Here is a 21,532-nt window from a genome sequence, read left to right as displayed (position 1 = left end):
GTCTAGTCTATAGTCTAGTCTATAGTCTAGTCTATAGTCTAGTCAGTCTAGTCTATAGTCTAGTCTATAGTCTAGTCTATAGTCTAGTCTATAGTCTAGTCTATAGTCTAGTCTATAGTCTAGTCTATAGTCTAGTCTATAGTCTAGTCTATAGTCTAGTCTATAGTCTAGTCTATAGTCTAGTCTATAGTCTAGTCTATAGTCTAGTCTATAGTCTAGTCTATAGTCTAGTCTATAGTTTAGTCTATAGTCTAGTCTATATTCTAGTCTATAGTCTAGTCTATAGTTTAGTCTATAGTCTAGTCTATAGTCTAGTCTATAGTCCAGTCTATAGTCTAGTCTATAGTCTAGTCTATGGTCTAGTCTATAGTCCAGTCTATAGTCTAGTCTATAGTCTAGTCTATAGTCTAGTCTATAGTCTAGTCTAGAGTGTTAGTATATAGTTTATATTTTTTATATTTTGTTAACTAGTGTCTTAGCTGTTGTGCAATCTATGGCATAGGCCTAGTGTTGTTTGTAGTCTACAGCCTATAGTCCTAATCCTATGGTCTAGTCAATAGTCAAATCACATAAGTGATTATTAAAGTATTAACAAATAAATTAGGAATTTTAAAACTACTAAAAACGAAAACTCATAGTTATTTCAAAAAGTATTTTATTAACAAATTTAGGAAGCCACTAAAATATTTAGAAAGCAATTAAAAGGAAAAGGCGTTACAATTAGATTTACAAACTTTTATTAATATTTCAGTTATAAGCAAACAACAATATTGGAATTACGAACTCTATGTTAGCCAAGATTTTTATTTGTATGAGTGTGGGTATGTGTTAAAAGAAAAGCCATTGAACTGTAAGAAAACCGCTTGCAAGTGCATACGGAAAAAACCATAAGGAACAACAACGATAATGAAGAATAAAAAAATAAATAAAAACGAAACTGCATAATCAAAACAATATTGTAAGAAAAAACAGCAAGCAAAACTAGACGACTTCCCTTTAAAACGTAACATGTCTGGACATGCAACGTCATGTAGAAACCAACAACAGCAGCAGCAACAACTACAAAACAAAAACAATAAACAATACTAACTATGTGGCATACTTATACTAAACACTTGACTAAAACTCTACAGCGTTGGTGATTTTCTTTATAAACGGCAAAGGAATTATACACCAACACTTGACCACTACGAAGGATTTCTTGGCTGTTCTAAGGCCTACATTTTACCGTTAGTATGCATTGAACTTTGGTAACCTCAACAACTAAACGCGCTAAAATTTTGATATTCGAAAATCTAAAGACAAGGGAAAGGAAAGCGGAAGTGTTTCAACAAATGCCTGGCGGTGGGGTGGGTAAGCAACAAATCTTGGCTGCATTTTAGCAAATCAATAAAATAGTGCAATATTACATGTGCTGCCACCAACAAACAAATAGCAAAACCGGCCAAAACTTTAAGCAGCTGACATCAGTCAGGGTTATAGGAACTCCGCACAGATAAGCAACAAGAAAATTTGACAATTTCTTAACTAAAACTAAATAAATTTTGCAAAAAATGTAGTAAAGGTTAGTAAAATTAAACATTATTATTAAACTAAATTAAAAAAATTATTGCAGAATTTGCCCATAGCAGCTGTTAACTAAAAATTAACCATACAAGCAGAGGAAAGCTCATTACAATTGCTCACCACATTGTCACACTTATGTTAATATGAACCCATCATCTTCATCCTCATTATCCTCTCCACCATTGTATAAGTCCAGCTCTAGGCCACAGTCTTCCACAAATCGTGAAACTCCGTCCATTATACCCTTGGATTATAACTATCAAATAATGGCTCCCTCTGCGTTAAGACCACAAACTTCCAGATACAATTTGGTCTCACGTTCTTCCACACGTCAAAGCAATAACTCAGAAGTAGATATGGATATGGATGAAGATCTTCCCTATAGCAGTTTATTTGGTGATCCAGTACCGCCTCCACCACCAGATGATTTTCTAACTTCTGCCTTTCAGCCCTCACATTACTTACGTTCCACTTCAGTGGATCTTACCTCCGAAGAAGAGCAAACATTGGGGCAAACAATGACTTTGAGCAACTCTGCCCTGCCTCAGCGTTTATTTCCTCAAGTGCCCTACACTACTCTCATGGGCAGAAGATTTTCGAATACTTCTCCACAACGAAACTTTGAAATAATGCCCTCGAGTATACCCCGACTCAAACCACCCGATATACAAATTCTGCCCAACTCAAGTGGAGGGTCCTCATCGGATCCTCAAAATTCGCCCAACTATTTATTACTCACACCCCAGGATATTACTAGGAAACCTTCTGTTTATGATACTAGTGAGGAACCAGCGGATGTATCAGAATTAAAGGAAACTTATACAATAAGTGATGCTCATTCCATTAGAGAATTTATGCAGAGCACTACTCGGAAGTCTAGCACTCCAGAGGATACCTTGGATTTACAAGCATTAAGGCAAGTAACTGAATCATTATCCAGATCCAAGTGTCTTTAACATTTGTTATATTCTTTTACCTCCAGTCCTTCGCAAATTTTAGAAAGTCCCTTTCCACGTCAGTTCTCCAATGAATCCTACTCAAGTGGTGAATGGTTTCGTTCGGGTAATCTGGACTATCCGGAATTCAATAAAATGCCCAAACTAAGACCCAGCTCGAAAAATGTTATGTCTATTAAGCGTGATGAAATGCCCATGAACTCACCAGTAGCCGCCATGATTAATGATTCCAATGGTTCGAGTAGTGGCGAGGAGCGCTTGCTAGAGGCTACACAAACTTTAGATAAACCCTCGGTATGTTTGGACTCTTTGCAAGCTCCCGAAAGACCTCCCAGTCCTTCTCCCTCCTGTTTGAGATCTTTAGATGAAACCATTGTGTTGACACCTAGAGAGTATATAAAACAAAGACGGAAAAGTATTTATCCCACACAATTGGTGGAACAAGAACCTGCAGATGAAGAAGAACACCCTCCACCTATACCGCCGAAACCTCACCTAATAGATGAAAATGATTTAGTTAAAACACAAGCTCAGACTCCGCTGAAAAGAGAAGTGTCACCTGTGATAATAAAAGACTCAATAACTACAGGAGGGGATTACAGGTGAGTCCATGACACTATACAATCAATCATACTTAAACTAACTTTTGAATCATTTTCTTTTAGAGTTGATCAACCTAGACTTCATAAGAAAACCTCATTTACTATAATAAGTGATAAATCTCCTCAATCATCACAACCACAAAGTCCCCGATATCTCCGAACACGTGAACATACCTCAGCATCTTTGATACCCACAAAACAAATATCCTTACCCAAACATCAATTGCAACGAAAGTCTTTATCGTCAACCCAGCTAAAACTGCCTCATTTAATGCCTCCCTCTTTGACTCCACTAGCAGCTGATGATTCTCCACGTCCTTCGGTACAATTCGATATGACAGGACGCCATAGTCCTAGCAAACTGCCACCACAGAAAGGTATACTCCAGCACAAAGAGTCGTTGACTTCCTCTCAGGATACACTGCCAACTCAACATATGAGAAGACGTTCTTCAGTACTGCCGCCCATGGCTGAAACACCAACAAGACCTCAAATGAAAAGTTGTGAAGCTTTACCCCTGATAACAGATCCCTACCGTACTTCTATTCCTCGGCTTAATCGTGCTGCTTTGGAATTGGGTCCTGAAAGTGCTGTTTTTCCACCGGGAGCATTACCCAGACCACTTAAACCTAATCCCAATCCAACGCGTAAACAAAAGGGTCTCCTTAAGGTATTAAATCATGAGGATACTCTCTCACGCATTCCACTAAAATCAAATTGGTCCAGCATGGACGACTTATGGTTGGAACGTAAAAGAAAATCCATACTCTCCCCTATGCATGATAAAACCATCAGAAGAAGATCTAGTTCTACATCACCATCCCGCCGCAGTTCTACACAAACTACATCCGATCGAAGAAGTTCAAATCTAAGTACGGTAACAACTTCCGATTTTAGTTTTCGCCGCCCTTCCATAGCTACAAAACCCAAAACACCTCAAACTCAAAGAAGAAAATCTGTCTTCCAGTTACCTAGTCCAGCGGCAAGACGAAAATCTTCATCAACTTCTAGTGTAGGAACTACACAAAGTCGTCCTTCAAGAACAAAAATTGCCAAGCCTACCACCTTGTCGCCTATAATTGGTACCCCCAATAAAGATAGCAGTTCGGCACAAAGTCCTTTACATACCGTAAGACCTCCTGCTCCCTCATCTGAAAGTGTTTCGGATTCTAACTCAAGAAGGGATTCTTTATCGAAAATACCTATTAGAAGTCAAGCTAATTCTCGATCGAATTCTCGCATGAGTTCACATGGAGGATCTAGAGCAGCCTCTAGAACAGGCTCACCCAGTAAAGAGTACTCGGCCACTGCAGGACGACCAAGAACTGTATCTCCCATGAAAGATTATCAGGAATTGGGAGGACGTACATCGCAAATGGGTACAAGTGCGGGAGTACATTCAAGAACAAGCTCTCCTATGAAAGACTTCCAAGAATTGGGAGGGCGTCTCTCACAAACGGCCGTACGTCCTGGAGAATATTCCAGAACTACATCGCCTATGAAAGAATATCAAGAAACTGGGGGACGTATATCACAAATGGCAACAAGTAGTGGTGGCATGCATTCAAGAACTGTATCTCCTATGAAAGAATACCAAGAAACAGGAGGACGTACTTCACAAATTCGTTCCAGAACTGGATCCCCTATGAAAGACTATCCAGAAATGGGTAGACGTTCACGAGCCGGTTCAAGTATGAAAGACTATCAAGATAGAGTAGAAGGACGTACTTCACAAATTGCCACCAGTCGTTCAGGTTCAAGAGCTTCACAATATGTACCGTCGCAACCGGGTTCCCGAGCTCAATCTAGAGCCACATCTAGAAACGCTTCTAGATCAACCTCAAGAGCTTCAACTAGACCCATATCATTACCGGGATCAAGGCCTACTTCACGTATGGAACAAGCCAAGGATATAGCAAATTCTAGATCAAATTCTCGTCTTAGTATGCATTCTTCCAAGAGAGGTGGTAGTATTTCTCCTGTAGTGGGACGAAAAACACCCACTAAACCAGTGTCAGCAAGAAGAAAATCTGTATCACTTAGTCCTAAAAGCAAAAAGAGGGGTTTATCTCGAAGAGGCTCCATAAGTCCAGTGGGTATGAAAGCAAGAGGTGGTCGCAGTCGTAGTCGCAGTAAGGCGCGTACCAGTCCCGATCGAGTCTCTAGATCACGCATACCAGTTAGTCATGAAAACGGTAGAAGTGCTACAAAATCACCGCCCAGTAAAAAGAAATCCAACATCACCACGGATCTACGCAGAACATCTTCGCTTAAAGCAAAAGCAAAGACACCAACAAAACAACCAGCAAGTGCCAAAAAAATGCCAACATCAGTACGAAAACCCGAAACCAGTGTTAAAAGAACGCCCTCATCGGTAGCTAAGCAAGGAGCTATGACAAAGAAGCCAACCGGCAGCATACAAAAGCCTGCTGCAGTCAAAAGAGAACCCTCTAATGTCTCCAAAAAGCCAGCAATCAGTAGAAAACCAGCAACAAGAGAGCCCACGAGTCTTAGTATAAAAAAGAAAGTTAACGCCGCAAAAACCCCAATATTAGGCAAAAAGAATGGTAAAGATGCGCCGGCAGATAAAAAGGGTCAGACTAAAGGAGCTAAAGAGGTTGGTGCCAAAGTGGAAAGTAGCAAGCCCACTGTCAGTGCGGAAACTAAAGAACATACCAATGATGAAACTGCAGGGGTAAGCAAAAAGACTGAGGAACAAGCACAAAGCTCTGCAACAACTACAGTGGCAGTACCCATGTTAACGACACTGAAGAAGCAACCCTCCTCAGTTGCTATAATGTGTGTAAGTTCCAAAATTAGCTTGCTTAAGAAAAGAACCGATAGCAATATTAGTAAAAAGACTTTAGACTTACTAATACCCGAAGTAGAGACCAAAGAGATGGAAGGTAAGTATATAAGGTATTCTACACTAAAGGTTTTGTTACAATAAGTTTTCAGTTTCAGCACCCTCACCCACCCAACAATTAGCGGAAATGGCTTTGGCGGAAGGTGGCTCTATACCCGCGGCTATATTAGAGAAATCACAAAAAACTTTGGAGAATATACAAAAAACGGTAACAGAAGCCACGGAAGAAATACAAAAAACCATCAATGAGAATCTTACAGATCTCAAAAGTTTAGAACAGGATATGGGTCTCACCTCGGATAGTGCAGGTTCTCCTACACCCAGTGTTACAACAGTGGTGGAAAAAAGATCAGGCTCTAAGAAGGAAAAAGGTGAATCAGTATCACGTCAGGGTACAGCAGAGGGTACAGAAGGTAAGAGCTCCTCCAAAAGTCCTCTACCACCAACACAACCTATTGAAGCAGCGGTATCGGTACTAAATCCAGATGAGACACATGTAACAGCTGCATCGGCTATGAGTAATGGTTCGTCACAGTTGGATGCTGGTATTGCGGGTAAAGCAACAGCGGCAACAGCTGTAGCTGGTACAACAGAAAGGGTTAGTGAACGTGCTATATCAGTATTGCCTGAAGTTGACTGTGAAAGTGCAAATTTGCAGAGTTATCAAGGCGAGACAGCAGGCGGTGAAGTCGATGACAAACTACAATCTGCTATGGAATCTGGTGCTTTGGATAAAACGGATGGTGGTGCTACAGAAGACTATGAAACAGAAGCTAAACGTAGATCACCAGATGGTCAAGGTGGTTCACAAGTGGGCAGTGGCAAAGGGTAAGTACAAAGTTGAGAATTTTACATTTGACTTAAAGAAAATTTTCTTGAAGAAATAGTGGATTTTGTAAATTATTTAGTTTTTGTAATGCTTATGAATCTTGGCTGCTTTAAGGTTATTGTACGCTTAATAACTCGTAGCACAAAAACATTCGCTAGGCTTCCTCTCAATGCATCCATGTATGACGTGTATGCTTAAGAACCATCACATTACTGACACATTTTTTTTGCTTTTTCGCTTAAAACAAAACACATTAAAACTCAGTCAGTGATTAAGAAATTGCATGACAGCATATAAAAAAATTGTTCAACTGAAAAATAACTGCAGTAGCATAAGTTGTTTAAGATAAATTTAACACTACCTCTAACCTAAAGTTCTAAAACGTTTATGTTTTGTTCCACTGTTTGTCAAACATTAATATTTATACATGTACATAAGTTTATTGCAGCTTATTATAGTGCGTGTGTGTGTGAAAATTTGCATGCACATGCATGCATGAAGCAAAGAGGGTGTGCAAAATTGAGGTGTTATTTTACAACTACCAAACATATCAGAGATAGTTAACGATTTTACAAGAAGATCTTAAATTTGGTTCTCATTAGATTTTGAAAAGTTAGAGGTCTTATGATTTCTCGAATATGTTCTTAAGGTTCTCTAAAAAAGTTAGTGAGTAACTTTTTGTTGATCCCAAATTGAAAAATTTACAAATTTGAAAATTGAATTTTGAACTTTTAAAACTATTATTTTATTCTTAGCACCCGTTATATCCAAATACATACAAACATACATACATATGTACATTATTTTACCATTATTTGCATTTTCTATCATGCACCTGTACATACATATGTATGTTTGTATGTAACTAATTTAAACGTGTTCATTATTATTGTTTTGCTTTGTAAATTATTTTTACCGGTTGAGGTTAAAGGTCAAAAATTATGATTGTTTTTGAAGAAGATTACTAGAGTAGGAGTTTGTTGGTAAGACAAACCAAAGCTATTTACATACATATGTTTGACCTTTAAATGTTATAGAGTTTACATACATATACATATATTTGTGTGTATATGTAAAGTCCCTATGTAAGTCAAAATATGTTGGTAAATAGACCAACTTTTGAAAGATATTAAAACTTAATGGGTTAAAGTTATAACGACGTTAATTTTTGTAACGAAAACTTTTTCAGATTCTTAACCAGTTTCTGAATGAAAGCTTATTCAGATTTAAAACAAGTTTCTTAACGAAAACTTGTCTAGATTCTTAACAAGTTTCTTGAAGAAAACTTCTTCAGATTCTAAACAAGTTTCTTAACGAAAACTTGTTCAGATTCTAAACAAGTTTCTCAACGAAATCTTGTTCAGAATTTGAACAATTTTCTAAACAAAAACTTTTTGAGATTCTTAGCAAGTTTCTTAACGAAAACTTGTTCTGATTCTTAACCAGTTTCTTAACGAAATCTTGTTTAGATACTAAGCAAGTTTCTTATGGGAAACTTGTTTAGATTAAACAAGTTTCTTAACGAAGATTATTCGGATTCTTTCTTAACGAAAACTTGTTCAAATTATAAACAAGTTTCTTAACGAAAACTTGTTCTGATTCTTAACAAGTTTCTTAACAAAATATTGTTCAGATACTAAGCAAGTTTCTTATGGGAAACTTGTTCAGATTCTAAACAAGTTTCTTAACGAAAGATTATTCGGATTCTTTCTTAACGAAAACTTGTTCAGATTATAAATAAGTTTCTTAACGAAAACTTGTTCATATTCTCACAATGTTGGTTTAACAAAAACTTGTTCAAATTCTTAACAAATTTGTTTTATTCGTTAAAAAGCTCGCCTTCTTTTCAACAGCACTAGTTAATTAACATAAATTTCATATTTACAATACAACTCAATATAATTGTACAATGGAGTGACTCGTACTAGACAAAATCTCTAAACTGAGTGTTAATATAAATAATAAAACTTACTATTATTCTGACACGTCTAACGCGTGGCTACTCACAGAGAGTCACTGCTTGGAAGTATATATGTATGTACATAACGTCGGCTTACCTGTAAATATAACAATGTTTAAGAAAGTGTTTAGTTAAAATCAAAATAATATTTTATTTGTTTAAAGGAAAGGCATAGAATTTTGCATTTAGTTTTGAGTAATAACCCTGGACATACTTGGAATCTTACAAATGATCAAATAAAATTGTTATTCAAAAGTTCATACTGTCCCTTCAGTTGTTAAGACCACGATATATAATGCCTACAAACATACACAATACACAAAACAGTAGGAAACTCCACGACTTACAAACACACACAGGCATAAATTATACTTTTTAAATACCAACAAAAACGAAGAGTATGAGTAAAATTTAACACATACTTGCAACCAATACAATGGTAAGGTGACCCCTATAAAGGAAATAAAACAAACTCATACTACAACAGTCATTACACTTTACACTAACTACAACAATAATAATTTGCATAACTACTCTGTACAATGTTTTGAAACCGCAAACAGTTTTTTTTTTTTTGGTTTTTACTTCAACATTTATTGACGACCATACACGACGACAGCGTCAGAGGCGACTACATCCTAGTAAGAACAACAGCGGCGACCACCTCTTTTAGGATTTCCGTTATATAGCATGTCACGTCCTTCATGTATGTTTGCAAGAGTAGAAGTACTTTTTTACAAACACACACAAACAGGAAGAAAAATGTATATATGACGAAGTGAGTGTGTGTTTTCGAATATTTTGTTGCAAATATTGCAGGTATAAAGAAACAACTTTTTTTATAACGATTTAAAGTTTTGATTTTTGTTATTTAGATATGGGTAATTCCCCATAGTCCAGACTAAGGACTATATTATAGTCGTGACTATAATCCAGAGAATAGACCAGGCTATGATGGACCAAACCATAGACTATAGACCAGGCGATAGACTAGACTATACAATAGACTATAGACTAGACTATAGACTAGACTATAGACTAGACTATAGACTAGACTATAGACTAGACTATAGACTAGACTATAGACTAGACTATAGACTAGACTATAGACTAGACTATAGACTAGACTATAGACTAGACTATAGACTAGACTATAGACTAGACTATAGACTAGACTATAGACTAGACTATAGACTAGACTATAGACTAGACTATAGACTAGACTATAGACTAGACTATAGACTAGACTATAGACTAGACTATAGACTAGACTATAGACTAGACTATAGACTAGACTATAGACTAGACTATGACTAGACTATAGACTAGACTATAGACTAGCTATAGACTAGACTATAGACTAGACTATAGACTAGACTATAGACTAGACTAAGACTATAGACTAGACTATAGACTAGACTATAGACTAGACTATAGACTAGACTATAGACTAGACTATAGACTAGACTATAGACTAGACTATAGACTAGACTATAGACTAGACTATAGACTAGACTATAGACTAGACTATAGACTAGACTATAGACTAGACTATAGACTAGACTATAGACTAGACTATAGACTAGACTATAGACTAGACTATAGACTAGACTATAGACTAGACTATAGACTAGACTATAGACTAGACTATAGACTAGACTATAGACTAGACTATAGACTAGACTATAGACTAGACTATAGACTAGACTATACTAGACTATAGACTAGACTATAGACTAGACTATAGACTAGACTATAGACTAGACTATAGACTAGACTATAGACTAGACTATAGACTACTAGACTATAGACTAGACTAGACTATAGACTAGACTATAGACTAGACTATAGACTAGACTATAGACTAGACTATAGACTAGACTATAGACTAGACTATAGACTAGACTATAGACTAGACTATAGACTAGACTATAGACTAGACTATAGACTAGACTATAGACTAGACTATAGACTAGACTATAGACTAGACTATAGACTAGACTATAGACTAGACTATAGACTAGACTATAGACTAGACTATAGACTAGACTATAGACTAGACTATAGACTAGACTATAGACTAGACTATAGACTAGACTATAGACTAGACTATAGACTAGACTATAGACTAGACTATAGACTAGACTATAGACTAGACTATAGACTAGACTATAGACTAGACTATAGACTAGACTATAGACTAGACTATAGACTAGACTATAGACTAGACTATAGACTAGACTATAGACTAGACTATAGACTAGACTATAGACTAGACTATAGACTAGACTATAGACTAGACTATAGACTAGACTATAGACTAGACTATAGACTAGACTATAGACTAGACTATAGACTAGACTATAGACTAGACTATAGACTAGACTAGACTATAGACTAGACTATAGACTAGACTATAGACTAGACTATAGACTAGACTATAGACTAGACTATAGACTAGACTATAGACTAGACTATAGACTAGACTATAGACTAGACTATAGACTAGACTATAGACTAGACTAGACTAGACTATAGACTAGACTATAGACTAGACTATAGACTAGACTATAGACTAGACTATAGACTAGACTATAGACTAGACTATAGACTAGACTATAGACTAGACTATAGACTAGACTATAGACTAGACTATAGACTAGACTATAGACTAGACTATAGTCTAGACTATAGACTAGACTATAGACTAGACTATAGACTAGACTATAGACTTAGAAAATTTATCATTCCACATTGTATCCAGAAATGTTGGAATAACCCATATATAAAATCCAAAAACAATTCTTATATATTCACATGGCATAAATGTACATTTACTTTCAATTGTCGTAGTTGTTGTTATTCTTATATTTTCCCTATACTATTTTATAAAATTTTCTTAACATTGTTGTTGCTATTGTTTTTGCTTTTTCTTGCATTTGTTCTGTTTATTTTTGAATTGAAAATTTCAATAAAATAGTTTTCGTGCAGAAGTCAATTGAATATTAAATACTAACTGCTTAACTGAATGACTGACTGGTGGTTGCGTTAGTTGTTTCGTGGGTTATTTGCTTAAGACCCGTACTCATCAGCAAACAGTCTTGAACTGGACATCACGTGAAACAGCAGTTAATTTCAACAACTAACAAAAAATTCCCAAATTAAAAAAAAGAAAAACAGCCAAAAATTTTTCTAATAGAAACAATTTCAATAAAAAGTTTAAAGGAATTTTTTCCACACAAATACTTAACAAAAGCCTAAATGACCTTTTGCATAGTTTAATATAAAATTTTAATTATATTTAAATTGTTTAAATAAGATTTCATGTCAATGAGTGTGTAAAGATTAAATAAAAAAATAATAATAAAAAATCGGATAATTTGACCCCAATTTAAAAGCGCCAAAAAAAACCTAGCCTAAGACGTAATAAACGTGATAATCGTGTAAGAAAATTTAACGAGTGTTTAGTTGTATATACTTTAATAAAACTTCGCGTTAAAAAGAAATTATAAAATAAATAAAAAGAAAACCAACAAAATAATGATACATAAGAAGGGTAAACGCAAAAGTTCAGTGGTTTTCCACATTGAATTACCGCACGAAATTAAGGCAGCGGAGAAATATTTTTACAGGTATTTCAAAAATTTGTTCTAGTTGAAAAGTAATTGTCTTAGAAAATGTTTAAATTGTTTAAGAAATCTGGTGGTTGGAATTAAAAATGTTTATCAAGTGTTTTAAAAAGTTATTAGTTTAAGGTTTAAGTTAATTTTGTTTGTACAAAAATTCTTAAGAACTGTTAGTGGTGAAATGTTTATGGGCGTATGATTGATTTTTTTTTTAATAAATAATGCTCATACGCTTAGTAACACCTTAAATTGTGGGCATTAAAGAAAATCATTATTTGTTTGCAACATCATTCATGGATTCACAGGAGCGTATTTAAGGGTAAAAACAGATAGTGATAAATATGAAAAATTATTAAAAATTTTCGGAACGAAAACTGGTTGAAATTCCAAAACAATTTTCTTTACGAAATGTCGATGAGATTCTCAACAATTTTCTTAACGAAATGTGGATGAGATTCAAAACAATTTTCTTAACGAAAACTGGTTGATGTTCTGAACAATTTCCTTAATGAAATGTGGATAAGATTCTCAACAATTTCTTAATGAAATGCGGATGAGATTCTAAATAATTTTCTTAGCGAAAACTGGTTGAGATTATTAACAATTTCCTTAATGAAATGTGAATGAGATTCTTAACAATCTTCTTAACGAAATGTGGATGAGATTCTCAACAATTTACTTAACTAAAACTGGTTGAGATTCTCAACAATCTTCTTAACGAAATGTGGATGAGATTCTCAACAATTTTCTTAACGAAAACTGGTTGAAATTCTCAAAAATTTTCTTAATGAAATGTTCTTAGATTCTTAACAATTTCCTTTACGAAAACTGGTTGAGATTCTCAACAATTTTCTTAACGAAAACTGGTTGAGATTCTCAACAATTTTCTTAACGAAAACTGGTTGAAATTCTCAACAATTTACTTAACTAAAACTGGTTGAGATTCTCAACAATTTTCTTAACGAAAACTGGTCGAAATTCTCAACAATTTTCTTAACGAAAACTGGTTGAGATTCTCAACAATTTTCTTAACGAAATACGGTTGAAATTCTCAACATATTTTTTAAAGAAATGTGGATGAGATTCTCAACCATTGTCTTAACGAAAACTGGCTGAGAATTTCAACAATTTTCTTAACGAAAACTGGTTGAGATTCTCAACAATTTTCCGAACGAAAACTTTTTCAGTTTATAAACAAATTTCTTAACAAAATATGGTTAAGATTCAGAGCCATTTCTTAACTAAATGTTGATTATATTCTTAACTTCAGATTCTAAACACTTTTCTACACAAAAACATATTTCGATTCTGATCCAAAAAAAATCAGCCTGGCACTACTTTTGCATGACATCAATTAAAAACAAATTGTTATTTATTGCATATTAAATACCTCAAACTCTTGGCTGCCAAAAACACTCAAACCAATGGCCAATAAAAAGGCAACAAAAAAATACAAACATTTTATAAAAACCTCAAACATTTTAGCCAAAACAACACATCACATACAATCAAAATTGACCTTGTGACGAGTTGGAAAGTACATACAACTTTTTAAGCAACTTCTGGGTAATTGCTTTAGTAATAAAAAAAACTAAAGCTCACTTCTTTAGTTTGGCAGGCTTTTTTCAACAATAATAATAATGTTTTCATTTTCTGCTCAAATACTTCACCCTACTAAAATAGAAAATATTGTTTAACTTAACTGCCTTAAAACTTGAAAATCACTTTTGTTGTTTTTTTTAAGACAGGGTGTAAGCAAATTCGTTTTTCACCATGACTTTACGTATTCTTTAAAATTAAAATTGCTCATACGTATATATGTCATGTATAAACCTATGTTAAGTAAAAGTTTTATTTTACATATTAACGCTTAAAGTTTTTTTTTTAACGAAAATTTATTGTTTAGAGTTTCATGGGTATTAGTTTTCATTAAGGTTTTTTTTCACTAAAAAGCTGAATGAATGAATGAATAAATAAAATAACACATGATTAAAATAAGTTTCAGTTGTGTTTGCTGACCGGTCAGGTTGTGTTTTTCAGTTTGTTAAAAGTGGAAATTAAAATCATTAGAAAATAAACTGTTTAACTTAACGTTATAATAAAGTCATTTAAATTTGTTACTCAAAAGGTAATAAATTTGCTAAAACAAAATATCCAATATCTTGATAATAGATTATAAATTATTTAGCTGTTAAGCAGCCGTTAAGTAAATTTGCTATTTTACAGACAAAACTTTATAGATAAAACTCTTAAATGCGAAATTAACAATAGTTGCAAATAAAGTGAACTTAAGCGTTTTCGTGTAAAAACTTAAAAAAGTAAATAAAGTGAAAATTTTTGGTAAATTTCCATTTGAGTATTTTATTAAAGAACTCTAGGGCGTATAAGTGTTATTCAAAATATTTTCAACACTCATACGTCACCGAATCAAAAACTGCTACTACAGTGACCAACATTGCGTATGAGTATTAAATTAATCAACATTTTTCAAACATTTTCTTCTTAACGAAAACTGGTTGAGATTCTCAAAAATTTTCTTAACGAAAACTGTTTGAGACTCTCAACAATTTTCTTAACGAAATGTTGATGACAAAATTTTCTTAACGAAATGTGTATTAGATTCTCATAATTTTCTTAACGAAATGTATATGAGATTCTCTACAAATTTCCTAACGAAAACTGGTTGAGATTTTCAACAATTTTCTTAACTAAAACTGATAGAAATTCTCAATAATTTTCTTAACGAAAACTAGTTGAAAATCTCAACAATTTTCTTAACGAAGACAGGTTTTGATTCTCATCAATTTTCTTAACGAAAACTGATTGAGATTCGCAACAATTTTCTTAACGAAAACTGGTTGATGTTCTCAATAATTTTCTTAATGAAATGTGGATGAGATTCTTAACAATTTTCTTAACGGAAACTGGTTAAGATTCTCAACAATGTTCTTAACGAAATGTGGATAAGATTGACAACGTTCTTAACGAAAACTGCTGAAGATTCTCAACTATTTTCTTAACGAAAACTGATTGAAATTCTTAAAAATTTTCTTAATGAAAACTGGTTAAGATTATCAACAACGTTCATAACGAAATGTGGATGAGATTCTCAACAATGATCTTAATGAAAACTGGTTGAGATTCTCAGCAACTTTCTTAACGAAATGTGTAAGTCTTAACAATTTTCTTAACGAAATTTGTATGAGATTCTCAACAATGTTCTTAACGAAAACTGCTTGAGATTCTCAACAATTTTTTTTAACGAAAACTGGTTGCAATTCTCAACAATTTTCTTAACTATAACAGGTTTATGTTCTCAACAATTTTCTTAACGAAATGTGGTTGAGATTCTCAACAATTTTCTTAACGAAATCTGGTTGAGATTCTCAACAATTTTTTTAACGAAATGTGGATAAGATTCTTAACAATTTTCTTAACGAAAACTGGTTGAAATTCTCAACAATTTTCTTAACCAAAACTGGTTGAGTTTCTCAACAATTTTCTTAACGAAATGTGTATGAGATTCTCAACAATTTTCTTAACGAAAACTGGTTAAGATTCTCAACAATTTTCTTAACGAAATGTGGATGAGATTCTCATCAATTTTCTTAACGAAATGTGGATAAGATTCTTAACAACTTTCTTAATGAAAACTGATTGAAATTTTCTACAATTTTCTGATTGAGATTCTCAATAATCAGTATAAGTGAACTGATCATTTTGTAAAATGTTAATTTAAGTATTTTATTCATGAACACTATGGCGTATAAGTGTTATTCCAAATATTAACATCACTCATACGTCACCATCTTAAAAACTAAAAATTTATTAACGAAAATTGGTGGAGATTCTAAATGATTTTCCTAACGAAAACTGGTTGAGATTCTAAAGCATTTTATTAACGAATAATTCTTGTGTTTACCAAAACTAAAATTCTTAAAATATAACTCATACGCTTCTAAGAACAACTTGATATATTTTAATTTTAAATAATATAAATCATTGTAACCTTTAGTTTCTCACATTACACCAGCGCAATTGAGAACACAATAAGTGTTTAGAGAAATAAATCAGGTCACTTTTATAAATATTTAAATTTTTTACTAATATCGAACACACCTTTTTCATTTATTTTTCCAAAAATTATTTGCATATTTTACATTACATGTAAGTTGAAACATGCAATTAAGGGGCAAAATGGTAAGAAACAGTAAAACCACCCCTGCCAAAAGCCAATCAAAGAAATAAAATATTCATAACCTGCATTTGAGGTAATAAAATAAAATGAAAACCAGCAAAAAGTGGAGGTTTATAACTGACATGTTTTGCACAAGAGTAAGTAGAAATGTCCTTTAAATTTAATGGCTTATTATTACAATGATTATTATCTTGACACTCTATCCACAATATGGTAATGTATCACTTCCGTTTTAGGGTTTTTTTCCCTGAGTTTTTTCTCGATTCTCAAGTTTTATCATTGTTAAGAGTTTAAAACGTTTTGTTGGCATAAGTACATAATCTCGTTTTGTTTATATTTGTATTATGACGAGTTTCCGTTTGTATTATAGATTCACATTGGCATTGTCCTTTTCTTGTTGGCAGTTTTTCATTATAGGAAATTACAAAAGGATTGCTGCATGTATTTGCCGTAGAGGTTTTTATTGTTTTAGCGTTAAAAGGAAATTGTTTGAAATGACCTTTGCCTTTTTTAAAATTTTTTTATAATATGTTTGCATATCTCTTGTCCTCATATTTCTTTTGGAATTTTATGACAACCTCTATTCAAATTCAATGTTAATAAGCAGGGTCAAGTATACTTATAGAAATTTAAACAATATTTATGTTAAATATGGAAATACTTTATAAATTTCAAGAAATTTCAAAGATAACCTCAAATACACTAAATTTTTCTTGCAGATCTGGCAGTCAGGAGTATTTGGAAAACAAATCGCTGTCCGACGAAGAAGAGGCGCCACCCAAAGGCTGCTGTCGCTGTTGTGCTAAATTCTGTATGCCATGTCGCCGTTTGCGTTGCTCACGCTGTTGTCAACGCAAAAAATCCTCAAACAAAGATGAGGCTGAACAGCCAGTACTCTCCGCTACCAGTAGTGCCACCACCACACATCTCGAAATAGTAGATGAAAAGGAAAAGACTAAAACTTCTTGTTGGCAAAAGTTAAATTGTTGTAGAAATTGTAGAAAAAAGCCACAAGATTCAATGGACTCATCGTTATCGCTAAAGAAAGAAGAACGTTTTAAGGAAACCTCATTTAGACCCATGGGACCACCAAAACAAAGTAAATGTGGTTTGTGTTTAAGTAAGATATTCTGCTGTCGTTCGGTTAATAAAATCGATCCGAAGACGGGTGATGAAACCGAGGTTAAGAAATGTTGTTTTTGTATACCTTGTCGCAAGAAACGTGGGCCAGTTCAAGGTTCGGCTGTTAGTTCGGTGGCTGGAGGTTCTACAGCTGCTTGGGAGGATCCTGAAAGAGGTATTACAGCCACGGATGGTTCTGTTGTGGAGGGTCAAGATGTGGAAGTTAAAGAGTAAGTATAAATCAATAACAAATTTCACAATTTGAAACAGTTTTCTTAAGAAAATTGCTGAGACACTCACCCATATTTCGTAAAGAAAATTGTTGAACATCTCATCCACATTTCGTCAAGAAAATTGCTGAACATCTCATCCATATTTCGTTAAGAATATTGTTGAGAATTTCATCCACATTTCGTTAAGAAAATTGTTGAAAATCTCAACCAGTTTTCGTTAAGTAAATTATTGAGAATCTCAACCAGATTTCGTTAAGAAAATTGTTGACAATTTCATCCACATTTCGTTAAGGAAATTGTTAAGAATCTCATCCACATTTCGTTAATAAAATTGTTGAGAATCTCAACCAGTTTTCGTTAAGAAAATTGTTAAGAATCTCTTACACATTTCGAAAAAAAATTGTTAAGAATCTCATCCACATTTCGTTAAGAAAATTGTTGAGAATCTCATCCAGTTTTCGTTAAGAAAACTGTTAAGAATCTCAACCAGTTTTCGTTAAGTAAATAGTTGAGAATCTCAACCAGTTTTCGTTAAGAAAGTTGTTAAGAATCTCAGCCAGAGTTTGCTAAGAAAATTTTTGAGAATCTTAACCAGTTTTCGTTAAGAAAATTGCTGAGAATCTCAACCAGTTTTCCTTAAGAAAATTATAGAGAATCTCAACTAGTTTTCCTTAAGAAAATTTCACAGATAATGAACAAGTTTTTCTTAAGAAAACTTTTCAGAATCTTCACGAGGTTCGAAATTATATTTAAATCTTATTATCGTACTTGCAGAGGCTGCTGTAAACGTTTCTGTAACTTTTTGCTGTGCTGTCGCAAAAAGAAGGTAGTCGTTTCGGACAGTCGTAGGCCCAGTATTAGAGCACCACCACCAGAGGTAAGACAGCGAATAAAGTTCATTAGAACACATTAACATTATGTATATTTAATGTTTAGGACAATCGTCGTAAACTACATGCTGATCTAATTGAATATAACTCCAAAATGAAAGGAGCCATACCGGTGCTACCCCTATGGTTGGCTTGGTTTTGTGCTATATGCAATATTTTAATACCAGGTCTAGGTAAAATTAAAATTTCCCAACAAATTGAATAAAATCATAAAAATGTTTCTTTTTTCTCCCCAATAAAGGTACTTTTCTATCGGGTCTATTTTGTCTATGTGTGGGTATACCACGTTTCTCACAATACGACAGTGCTAAAGCCCGTTTGGGTTCATTTGTTATAAATACTATTGTGGCTATAGCTCAATTGTTTTGTGTACTATTTTGTTTTGTGGGCTGGGGTTGGTCCATATGGTGGGGCACCATTATGCTTAAATGTGCTAGTAAGTTCAAAATTGTTCACTTTTTCTTTTAAGATGTAATAATTTTCTTAAATTTTATTAGAAAAACTAAGTAAAATACGTAAAGTGGAACGTTTAGAAATGGAGGAAGAGAAACGTCAAGCCGCGGCTGCTGAGGCTGCAGCTGCTGCTGCAGCAGCCACTAAGGCAGCTGGTCCTCAAACTGTTCATGACACAGAACCGGCAAAAACTTAAGTAATGTATCAAAAATTAACTTCCATTTTAAGAAGTGATTTCAAAAGTGCTAGAAAAAAACGTAATGTTAAATTTCAAAGGTAAGGTTTACAATCCAACTTCCAAAATAAATTCGATATTAAAAAAAATGTCTACCAAATTGAAAAAATCTACAAATAAAACAACTTCCAAACTAGATAACCTAAATATATTTATGAGAATAATACTTATAAAACAAAGAAAATGTCTACCAATATATAAATTTGTTTTCCCTTAATAAAGCAGAAAACAAGTTTTCCATTAGCTAAATTATTAAAAAAAATAATAATTTTTTTAAAACAATCTATTGTATAATCTACATATACTTTTTTTAGAAAACAAAAAGTATTTTGTAAAATGACCATTATTTTATAAAAACCAACAAGAAATCTTAAAATATAAATAAAATTTGTATATATACAAACTTAATATTATTAATAAAAAACATGTAATTATTATATTAAATTTAAAATTAGCCTAGAAATTAGAAAAATTTAAAAATAAAAAGTGCACTTATTTTTAAGCTTTAAGCTAAAACATAAAACAAATTATCATAATTTTAAATGAAATTTAAATAAAATTATGTTTACAATTTACATGTAAAAAACATTAAGAAAAAGAAATGGTGTTTTGATTTTGAAGAGGTAACTAACTAACTAACTAACTAACTAACTAACTAACTAACTAACTAACTACTAACTAACTAACTAACTAACTAACTAACTAACTAACTAACTAACTAACTAACTAACTAACTAACTAACTAAACTAACTACTAACTAACTAACTACTAACTAACTAACTACTAACTAACTACTAACTAACTAACTAACTAACTAACTAACTAACTAACTAACTAACTAACTACTAACTAACTAACTACTAACTAACTAACTAACTAACTAACTAACTAACTAACTAACTAACTAACTAACTAACTAACTAACTAACTAACTAACTACTAACTAACTACTAACTAACTAACTAACTAACTAACTAACTAACTACTAACTAACTAACTAACTAACTAACTACTAACTACTAACTAACTAACTAACTAACTACTAACTAACTAACTACTAACTAACTAACTAACTAACTAACTAACTACTAACTACTAACTAACTAACTAACTAACTAACTAACTACTAACTAACTACTAACACTAACTAACTAACTAACTACTAACTAACTAACTAACTAACTAACTACTAACTAACTAACTAACTAACTAACTAACTAACTAACTAACTAACTAACTAACAACTAACTAACTAACTAACTAACTAACTAACTAACTAACTAACTAACTAACTAACTAACTAACTAACTAACTAACTAACTAACTAACTAACTAACTAACTAACTAACTAACTAACTAACTAACTAACTAACTAACTAACTAACTAACTAACTAACTAACTAACTAACAAACTAACTAACAAACTATAGATGGATTTTTATTGAAAAATTGGATTTTTAATGGAAAATTCGATTTTTTTATAAAATATGGTTTTTATTTGTGATTTTAGTGAAAATGGATTTTTGGTGAAAAAATGAATTTTTGGTGAAAAAATGGATTTTTGATGAAAAAAGGATTTTTGATGAAAAAATGGATTTTTATGAAAAAATTTACTTTTGATGAAAAAATGTATTTCTGATGAAAAAATTGATTTTTGATGAAATTTTATAGAAATTTTTGATTTATAGTAAAAAATAATTTTTTTTGTGAAAAAAATCAAAATTTTGTGAAAATATAGTTTTTATAGTTTTTTTAATAAAAAATCGGATTGTTAGTATGATGAAAAAATAAATTTTATTAAAAAAGTAAATTTTTCTAGAGTTCGGTGCATAATCTATGGACCGATCTCCACAAAATGCAATATATAAAATTTTTTAAACAAATCATGTTATTATAAAGCTGTTATTGGTTTGACATACAGTAGCTACAAACCGGTTTACTTTGAGGTCTCTGAGGTCAATTATTAAACATTCCTAATAAATTGTTTTTTAACTA

The 21,532-nt window shown here is 32.7% G+C and overlaps 1 protein-coding gene across 4 annotated transcripts; it reads left to right on the top strand.

The window, feature by feature from the left end:
* Positions 1 to 895: 895 nt before the first annotated feature.
* On the top strand, positions 896 to 19,888 carry LOC119603513 (protein stum). Of its 4 annotated transcripts, none has more exons than XM_037955556.1 (11): positions 896 to 1,353; positions 1,436 to 1,564; positions 1,616 to 2,482; positions 2,549 to 3,124; positions 3,188 to 6,030; positions 6,083 to 6,818; positions 17,323 to 17,955; positions 18,733 to 18,835; positions 18,895 to 19,021; positions 19,090 to 19,284; positions 19,346 to 19,888. In XM_037955556.1, the coding sequence occupies exons 3-11, from the start codon at positions 1,710 to 1,712 to the stop codon at positions 19,495 to 19,497; spliced, it is 6,138 nt and encodes a 2,045-aa protein (XP_037811484.1). In that variant the 5' UTR covers positions 896 to 1,353; positions 1,436 to 1,564; positions 1,616 to 1,709; the 3' UTR covers positions 19,498 to 19,888. The 4 variants fall into 4 exon arrangements, with proteins under 4 accessions (XP_037811484.1, XP_037811486.1, XP_037811485.1 ...); XM_037955558.1 differs by having other exon boundaries at positions 896 to 1,564; positions 6,083 to 6,588; positions 6,649 to 6,818; XM_037955557.1 differs by having other exon boundaries at positions 896 to 1,564; positions 6,089 to 6,818.
* The last annotated feature ends 1,644 nt before the right edge of the window (positions 19,889 to 21,532 follow it).

The sequence above is a fragment of the Lucilia sericata genome, unplaced genomic scaffold (genome assembly GCF_015586225.1).
Source record: "Lucilia sericata isolate MDLA Ls3-8-SP2 unplaced genomic scaffold, ASM1558622v1 Contig000310F_arrow, whole genome shotgun sequence".
In the NCBI taxonomy this organism is placed as follows: Eukaryota; Metazoa; Arthropoda; class Insecta; order Diptera; family Calliphoridae; genus Lucilia; species Lucilia sericata.
This window is presented reverse-complemented; position numbering and strand designations above follow the sequence as displayed.

What these genes read in the sequence shown, in the direction of transcription:
- LOC119603513 (XM_037955556.1), top strand. Translation starts at nt 1,710, where the DNA reads ATGAACCCATCATCTTCATCCTCATTATCCTCTCCACCATTGTATAAG. An exon ending in TTGGATTTACAAGCATTAAG is followed by an intron (nt 2,483 to 2,548) that starts GCAAGTAACTGA and finishes TTTTACCTCCAG; the next exon opens with TCCTTCGCAAATTTTAGAAA. An exon ending in CAAGATGTGGAAGTTAAAGA is followed by an intron (nt 17,956 to 18,732) that starts GTAAGTATAAAT and finishes TCGTACTTGCAG; the next exon opens with AGGCTGCTGTAAACGTTTCT.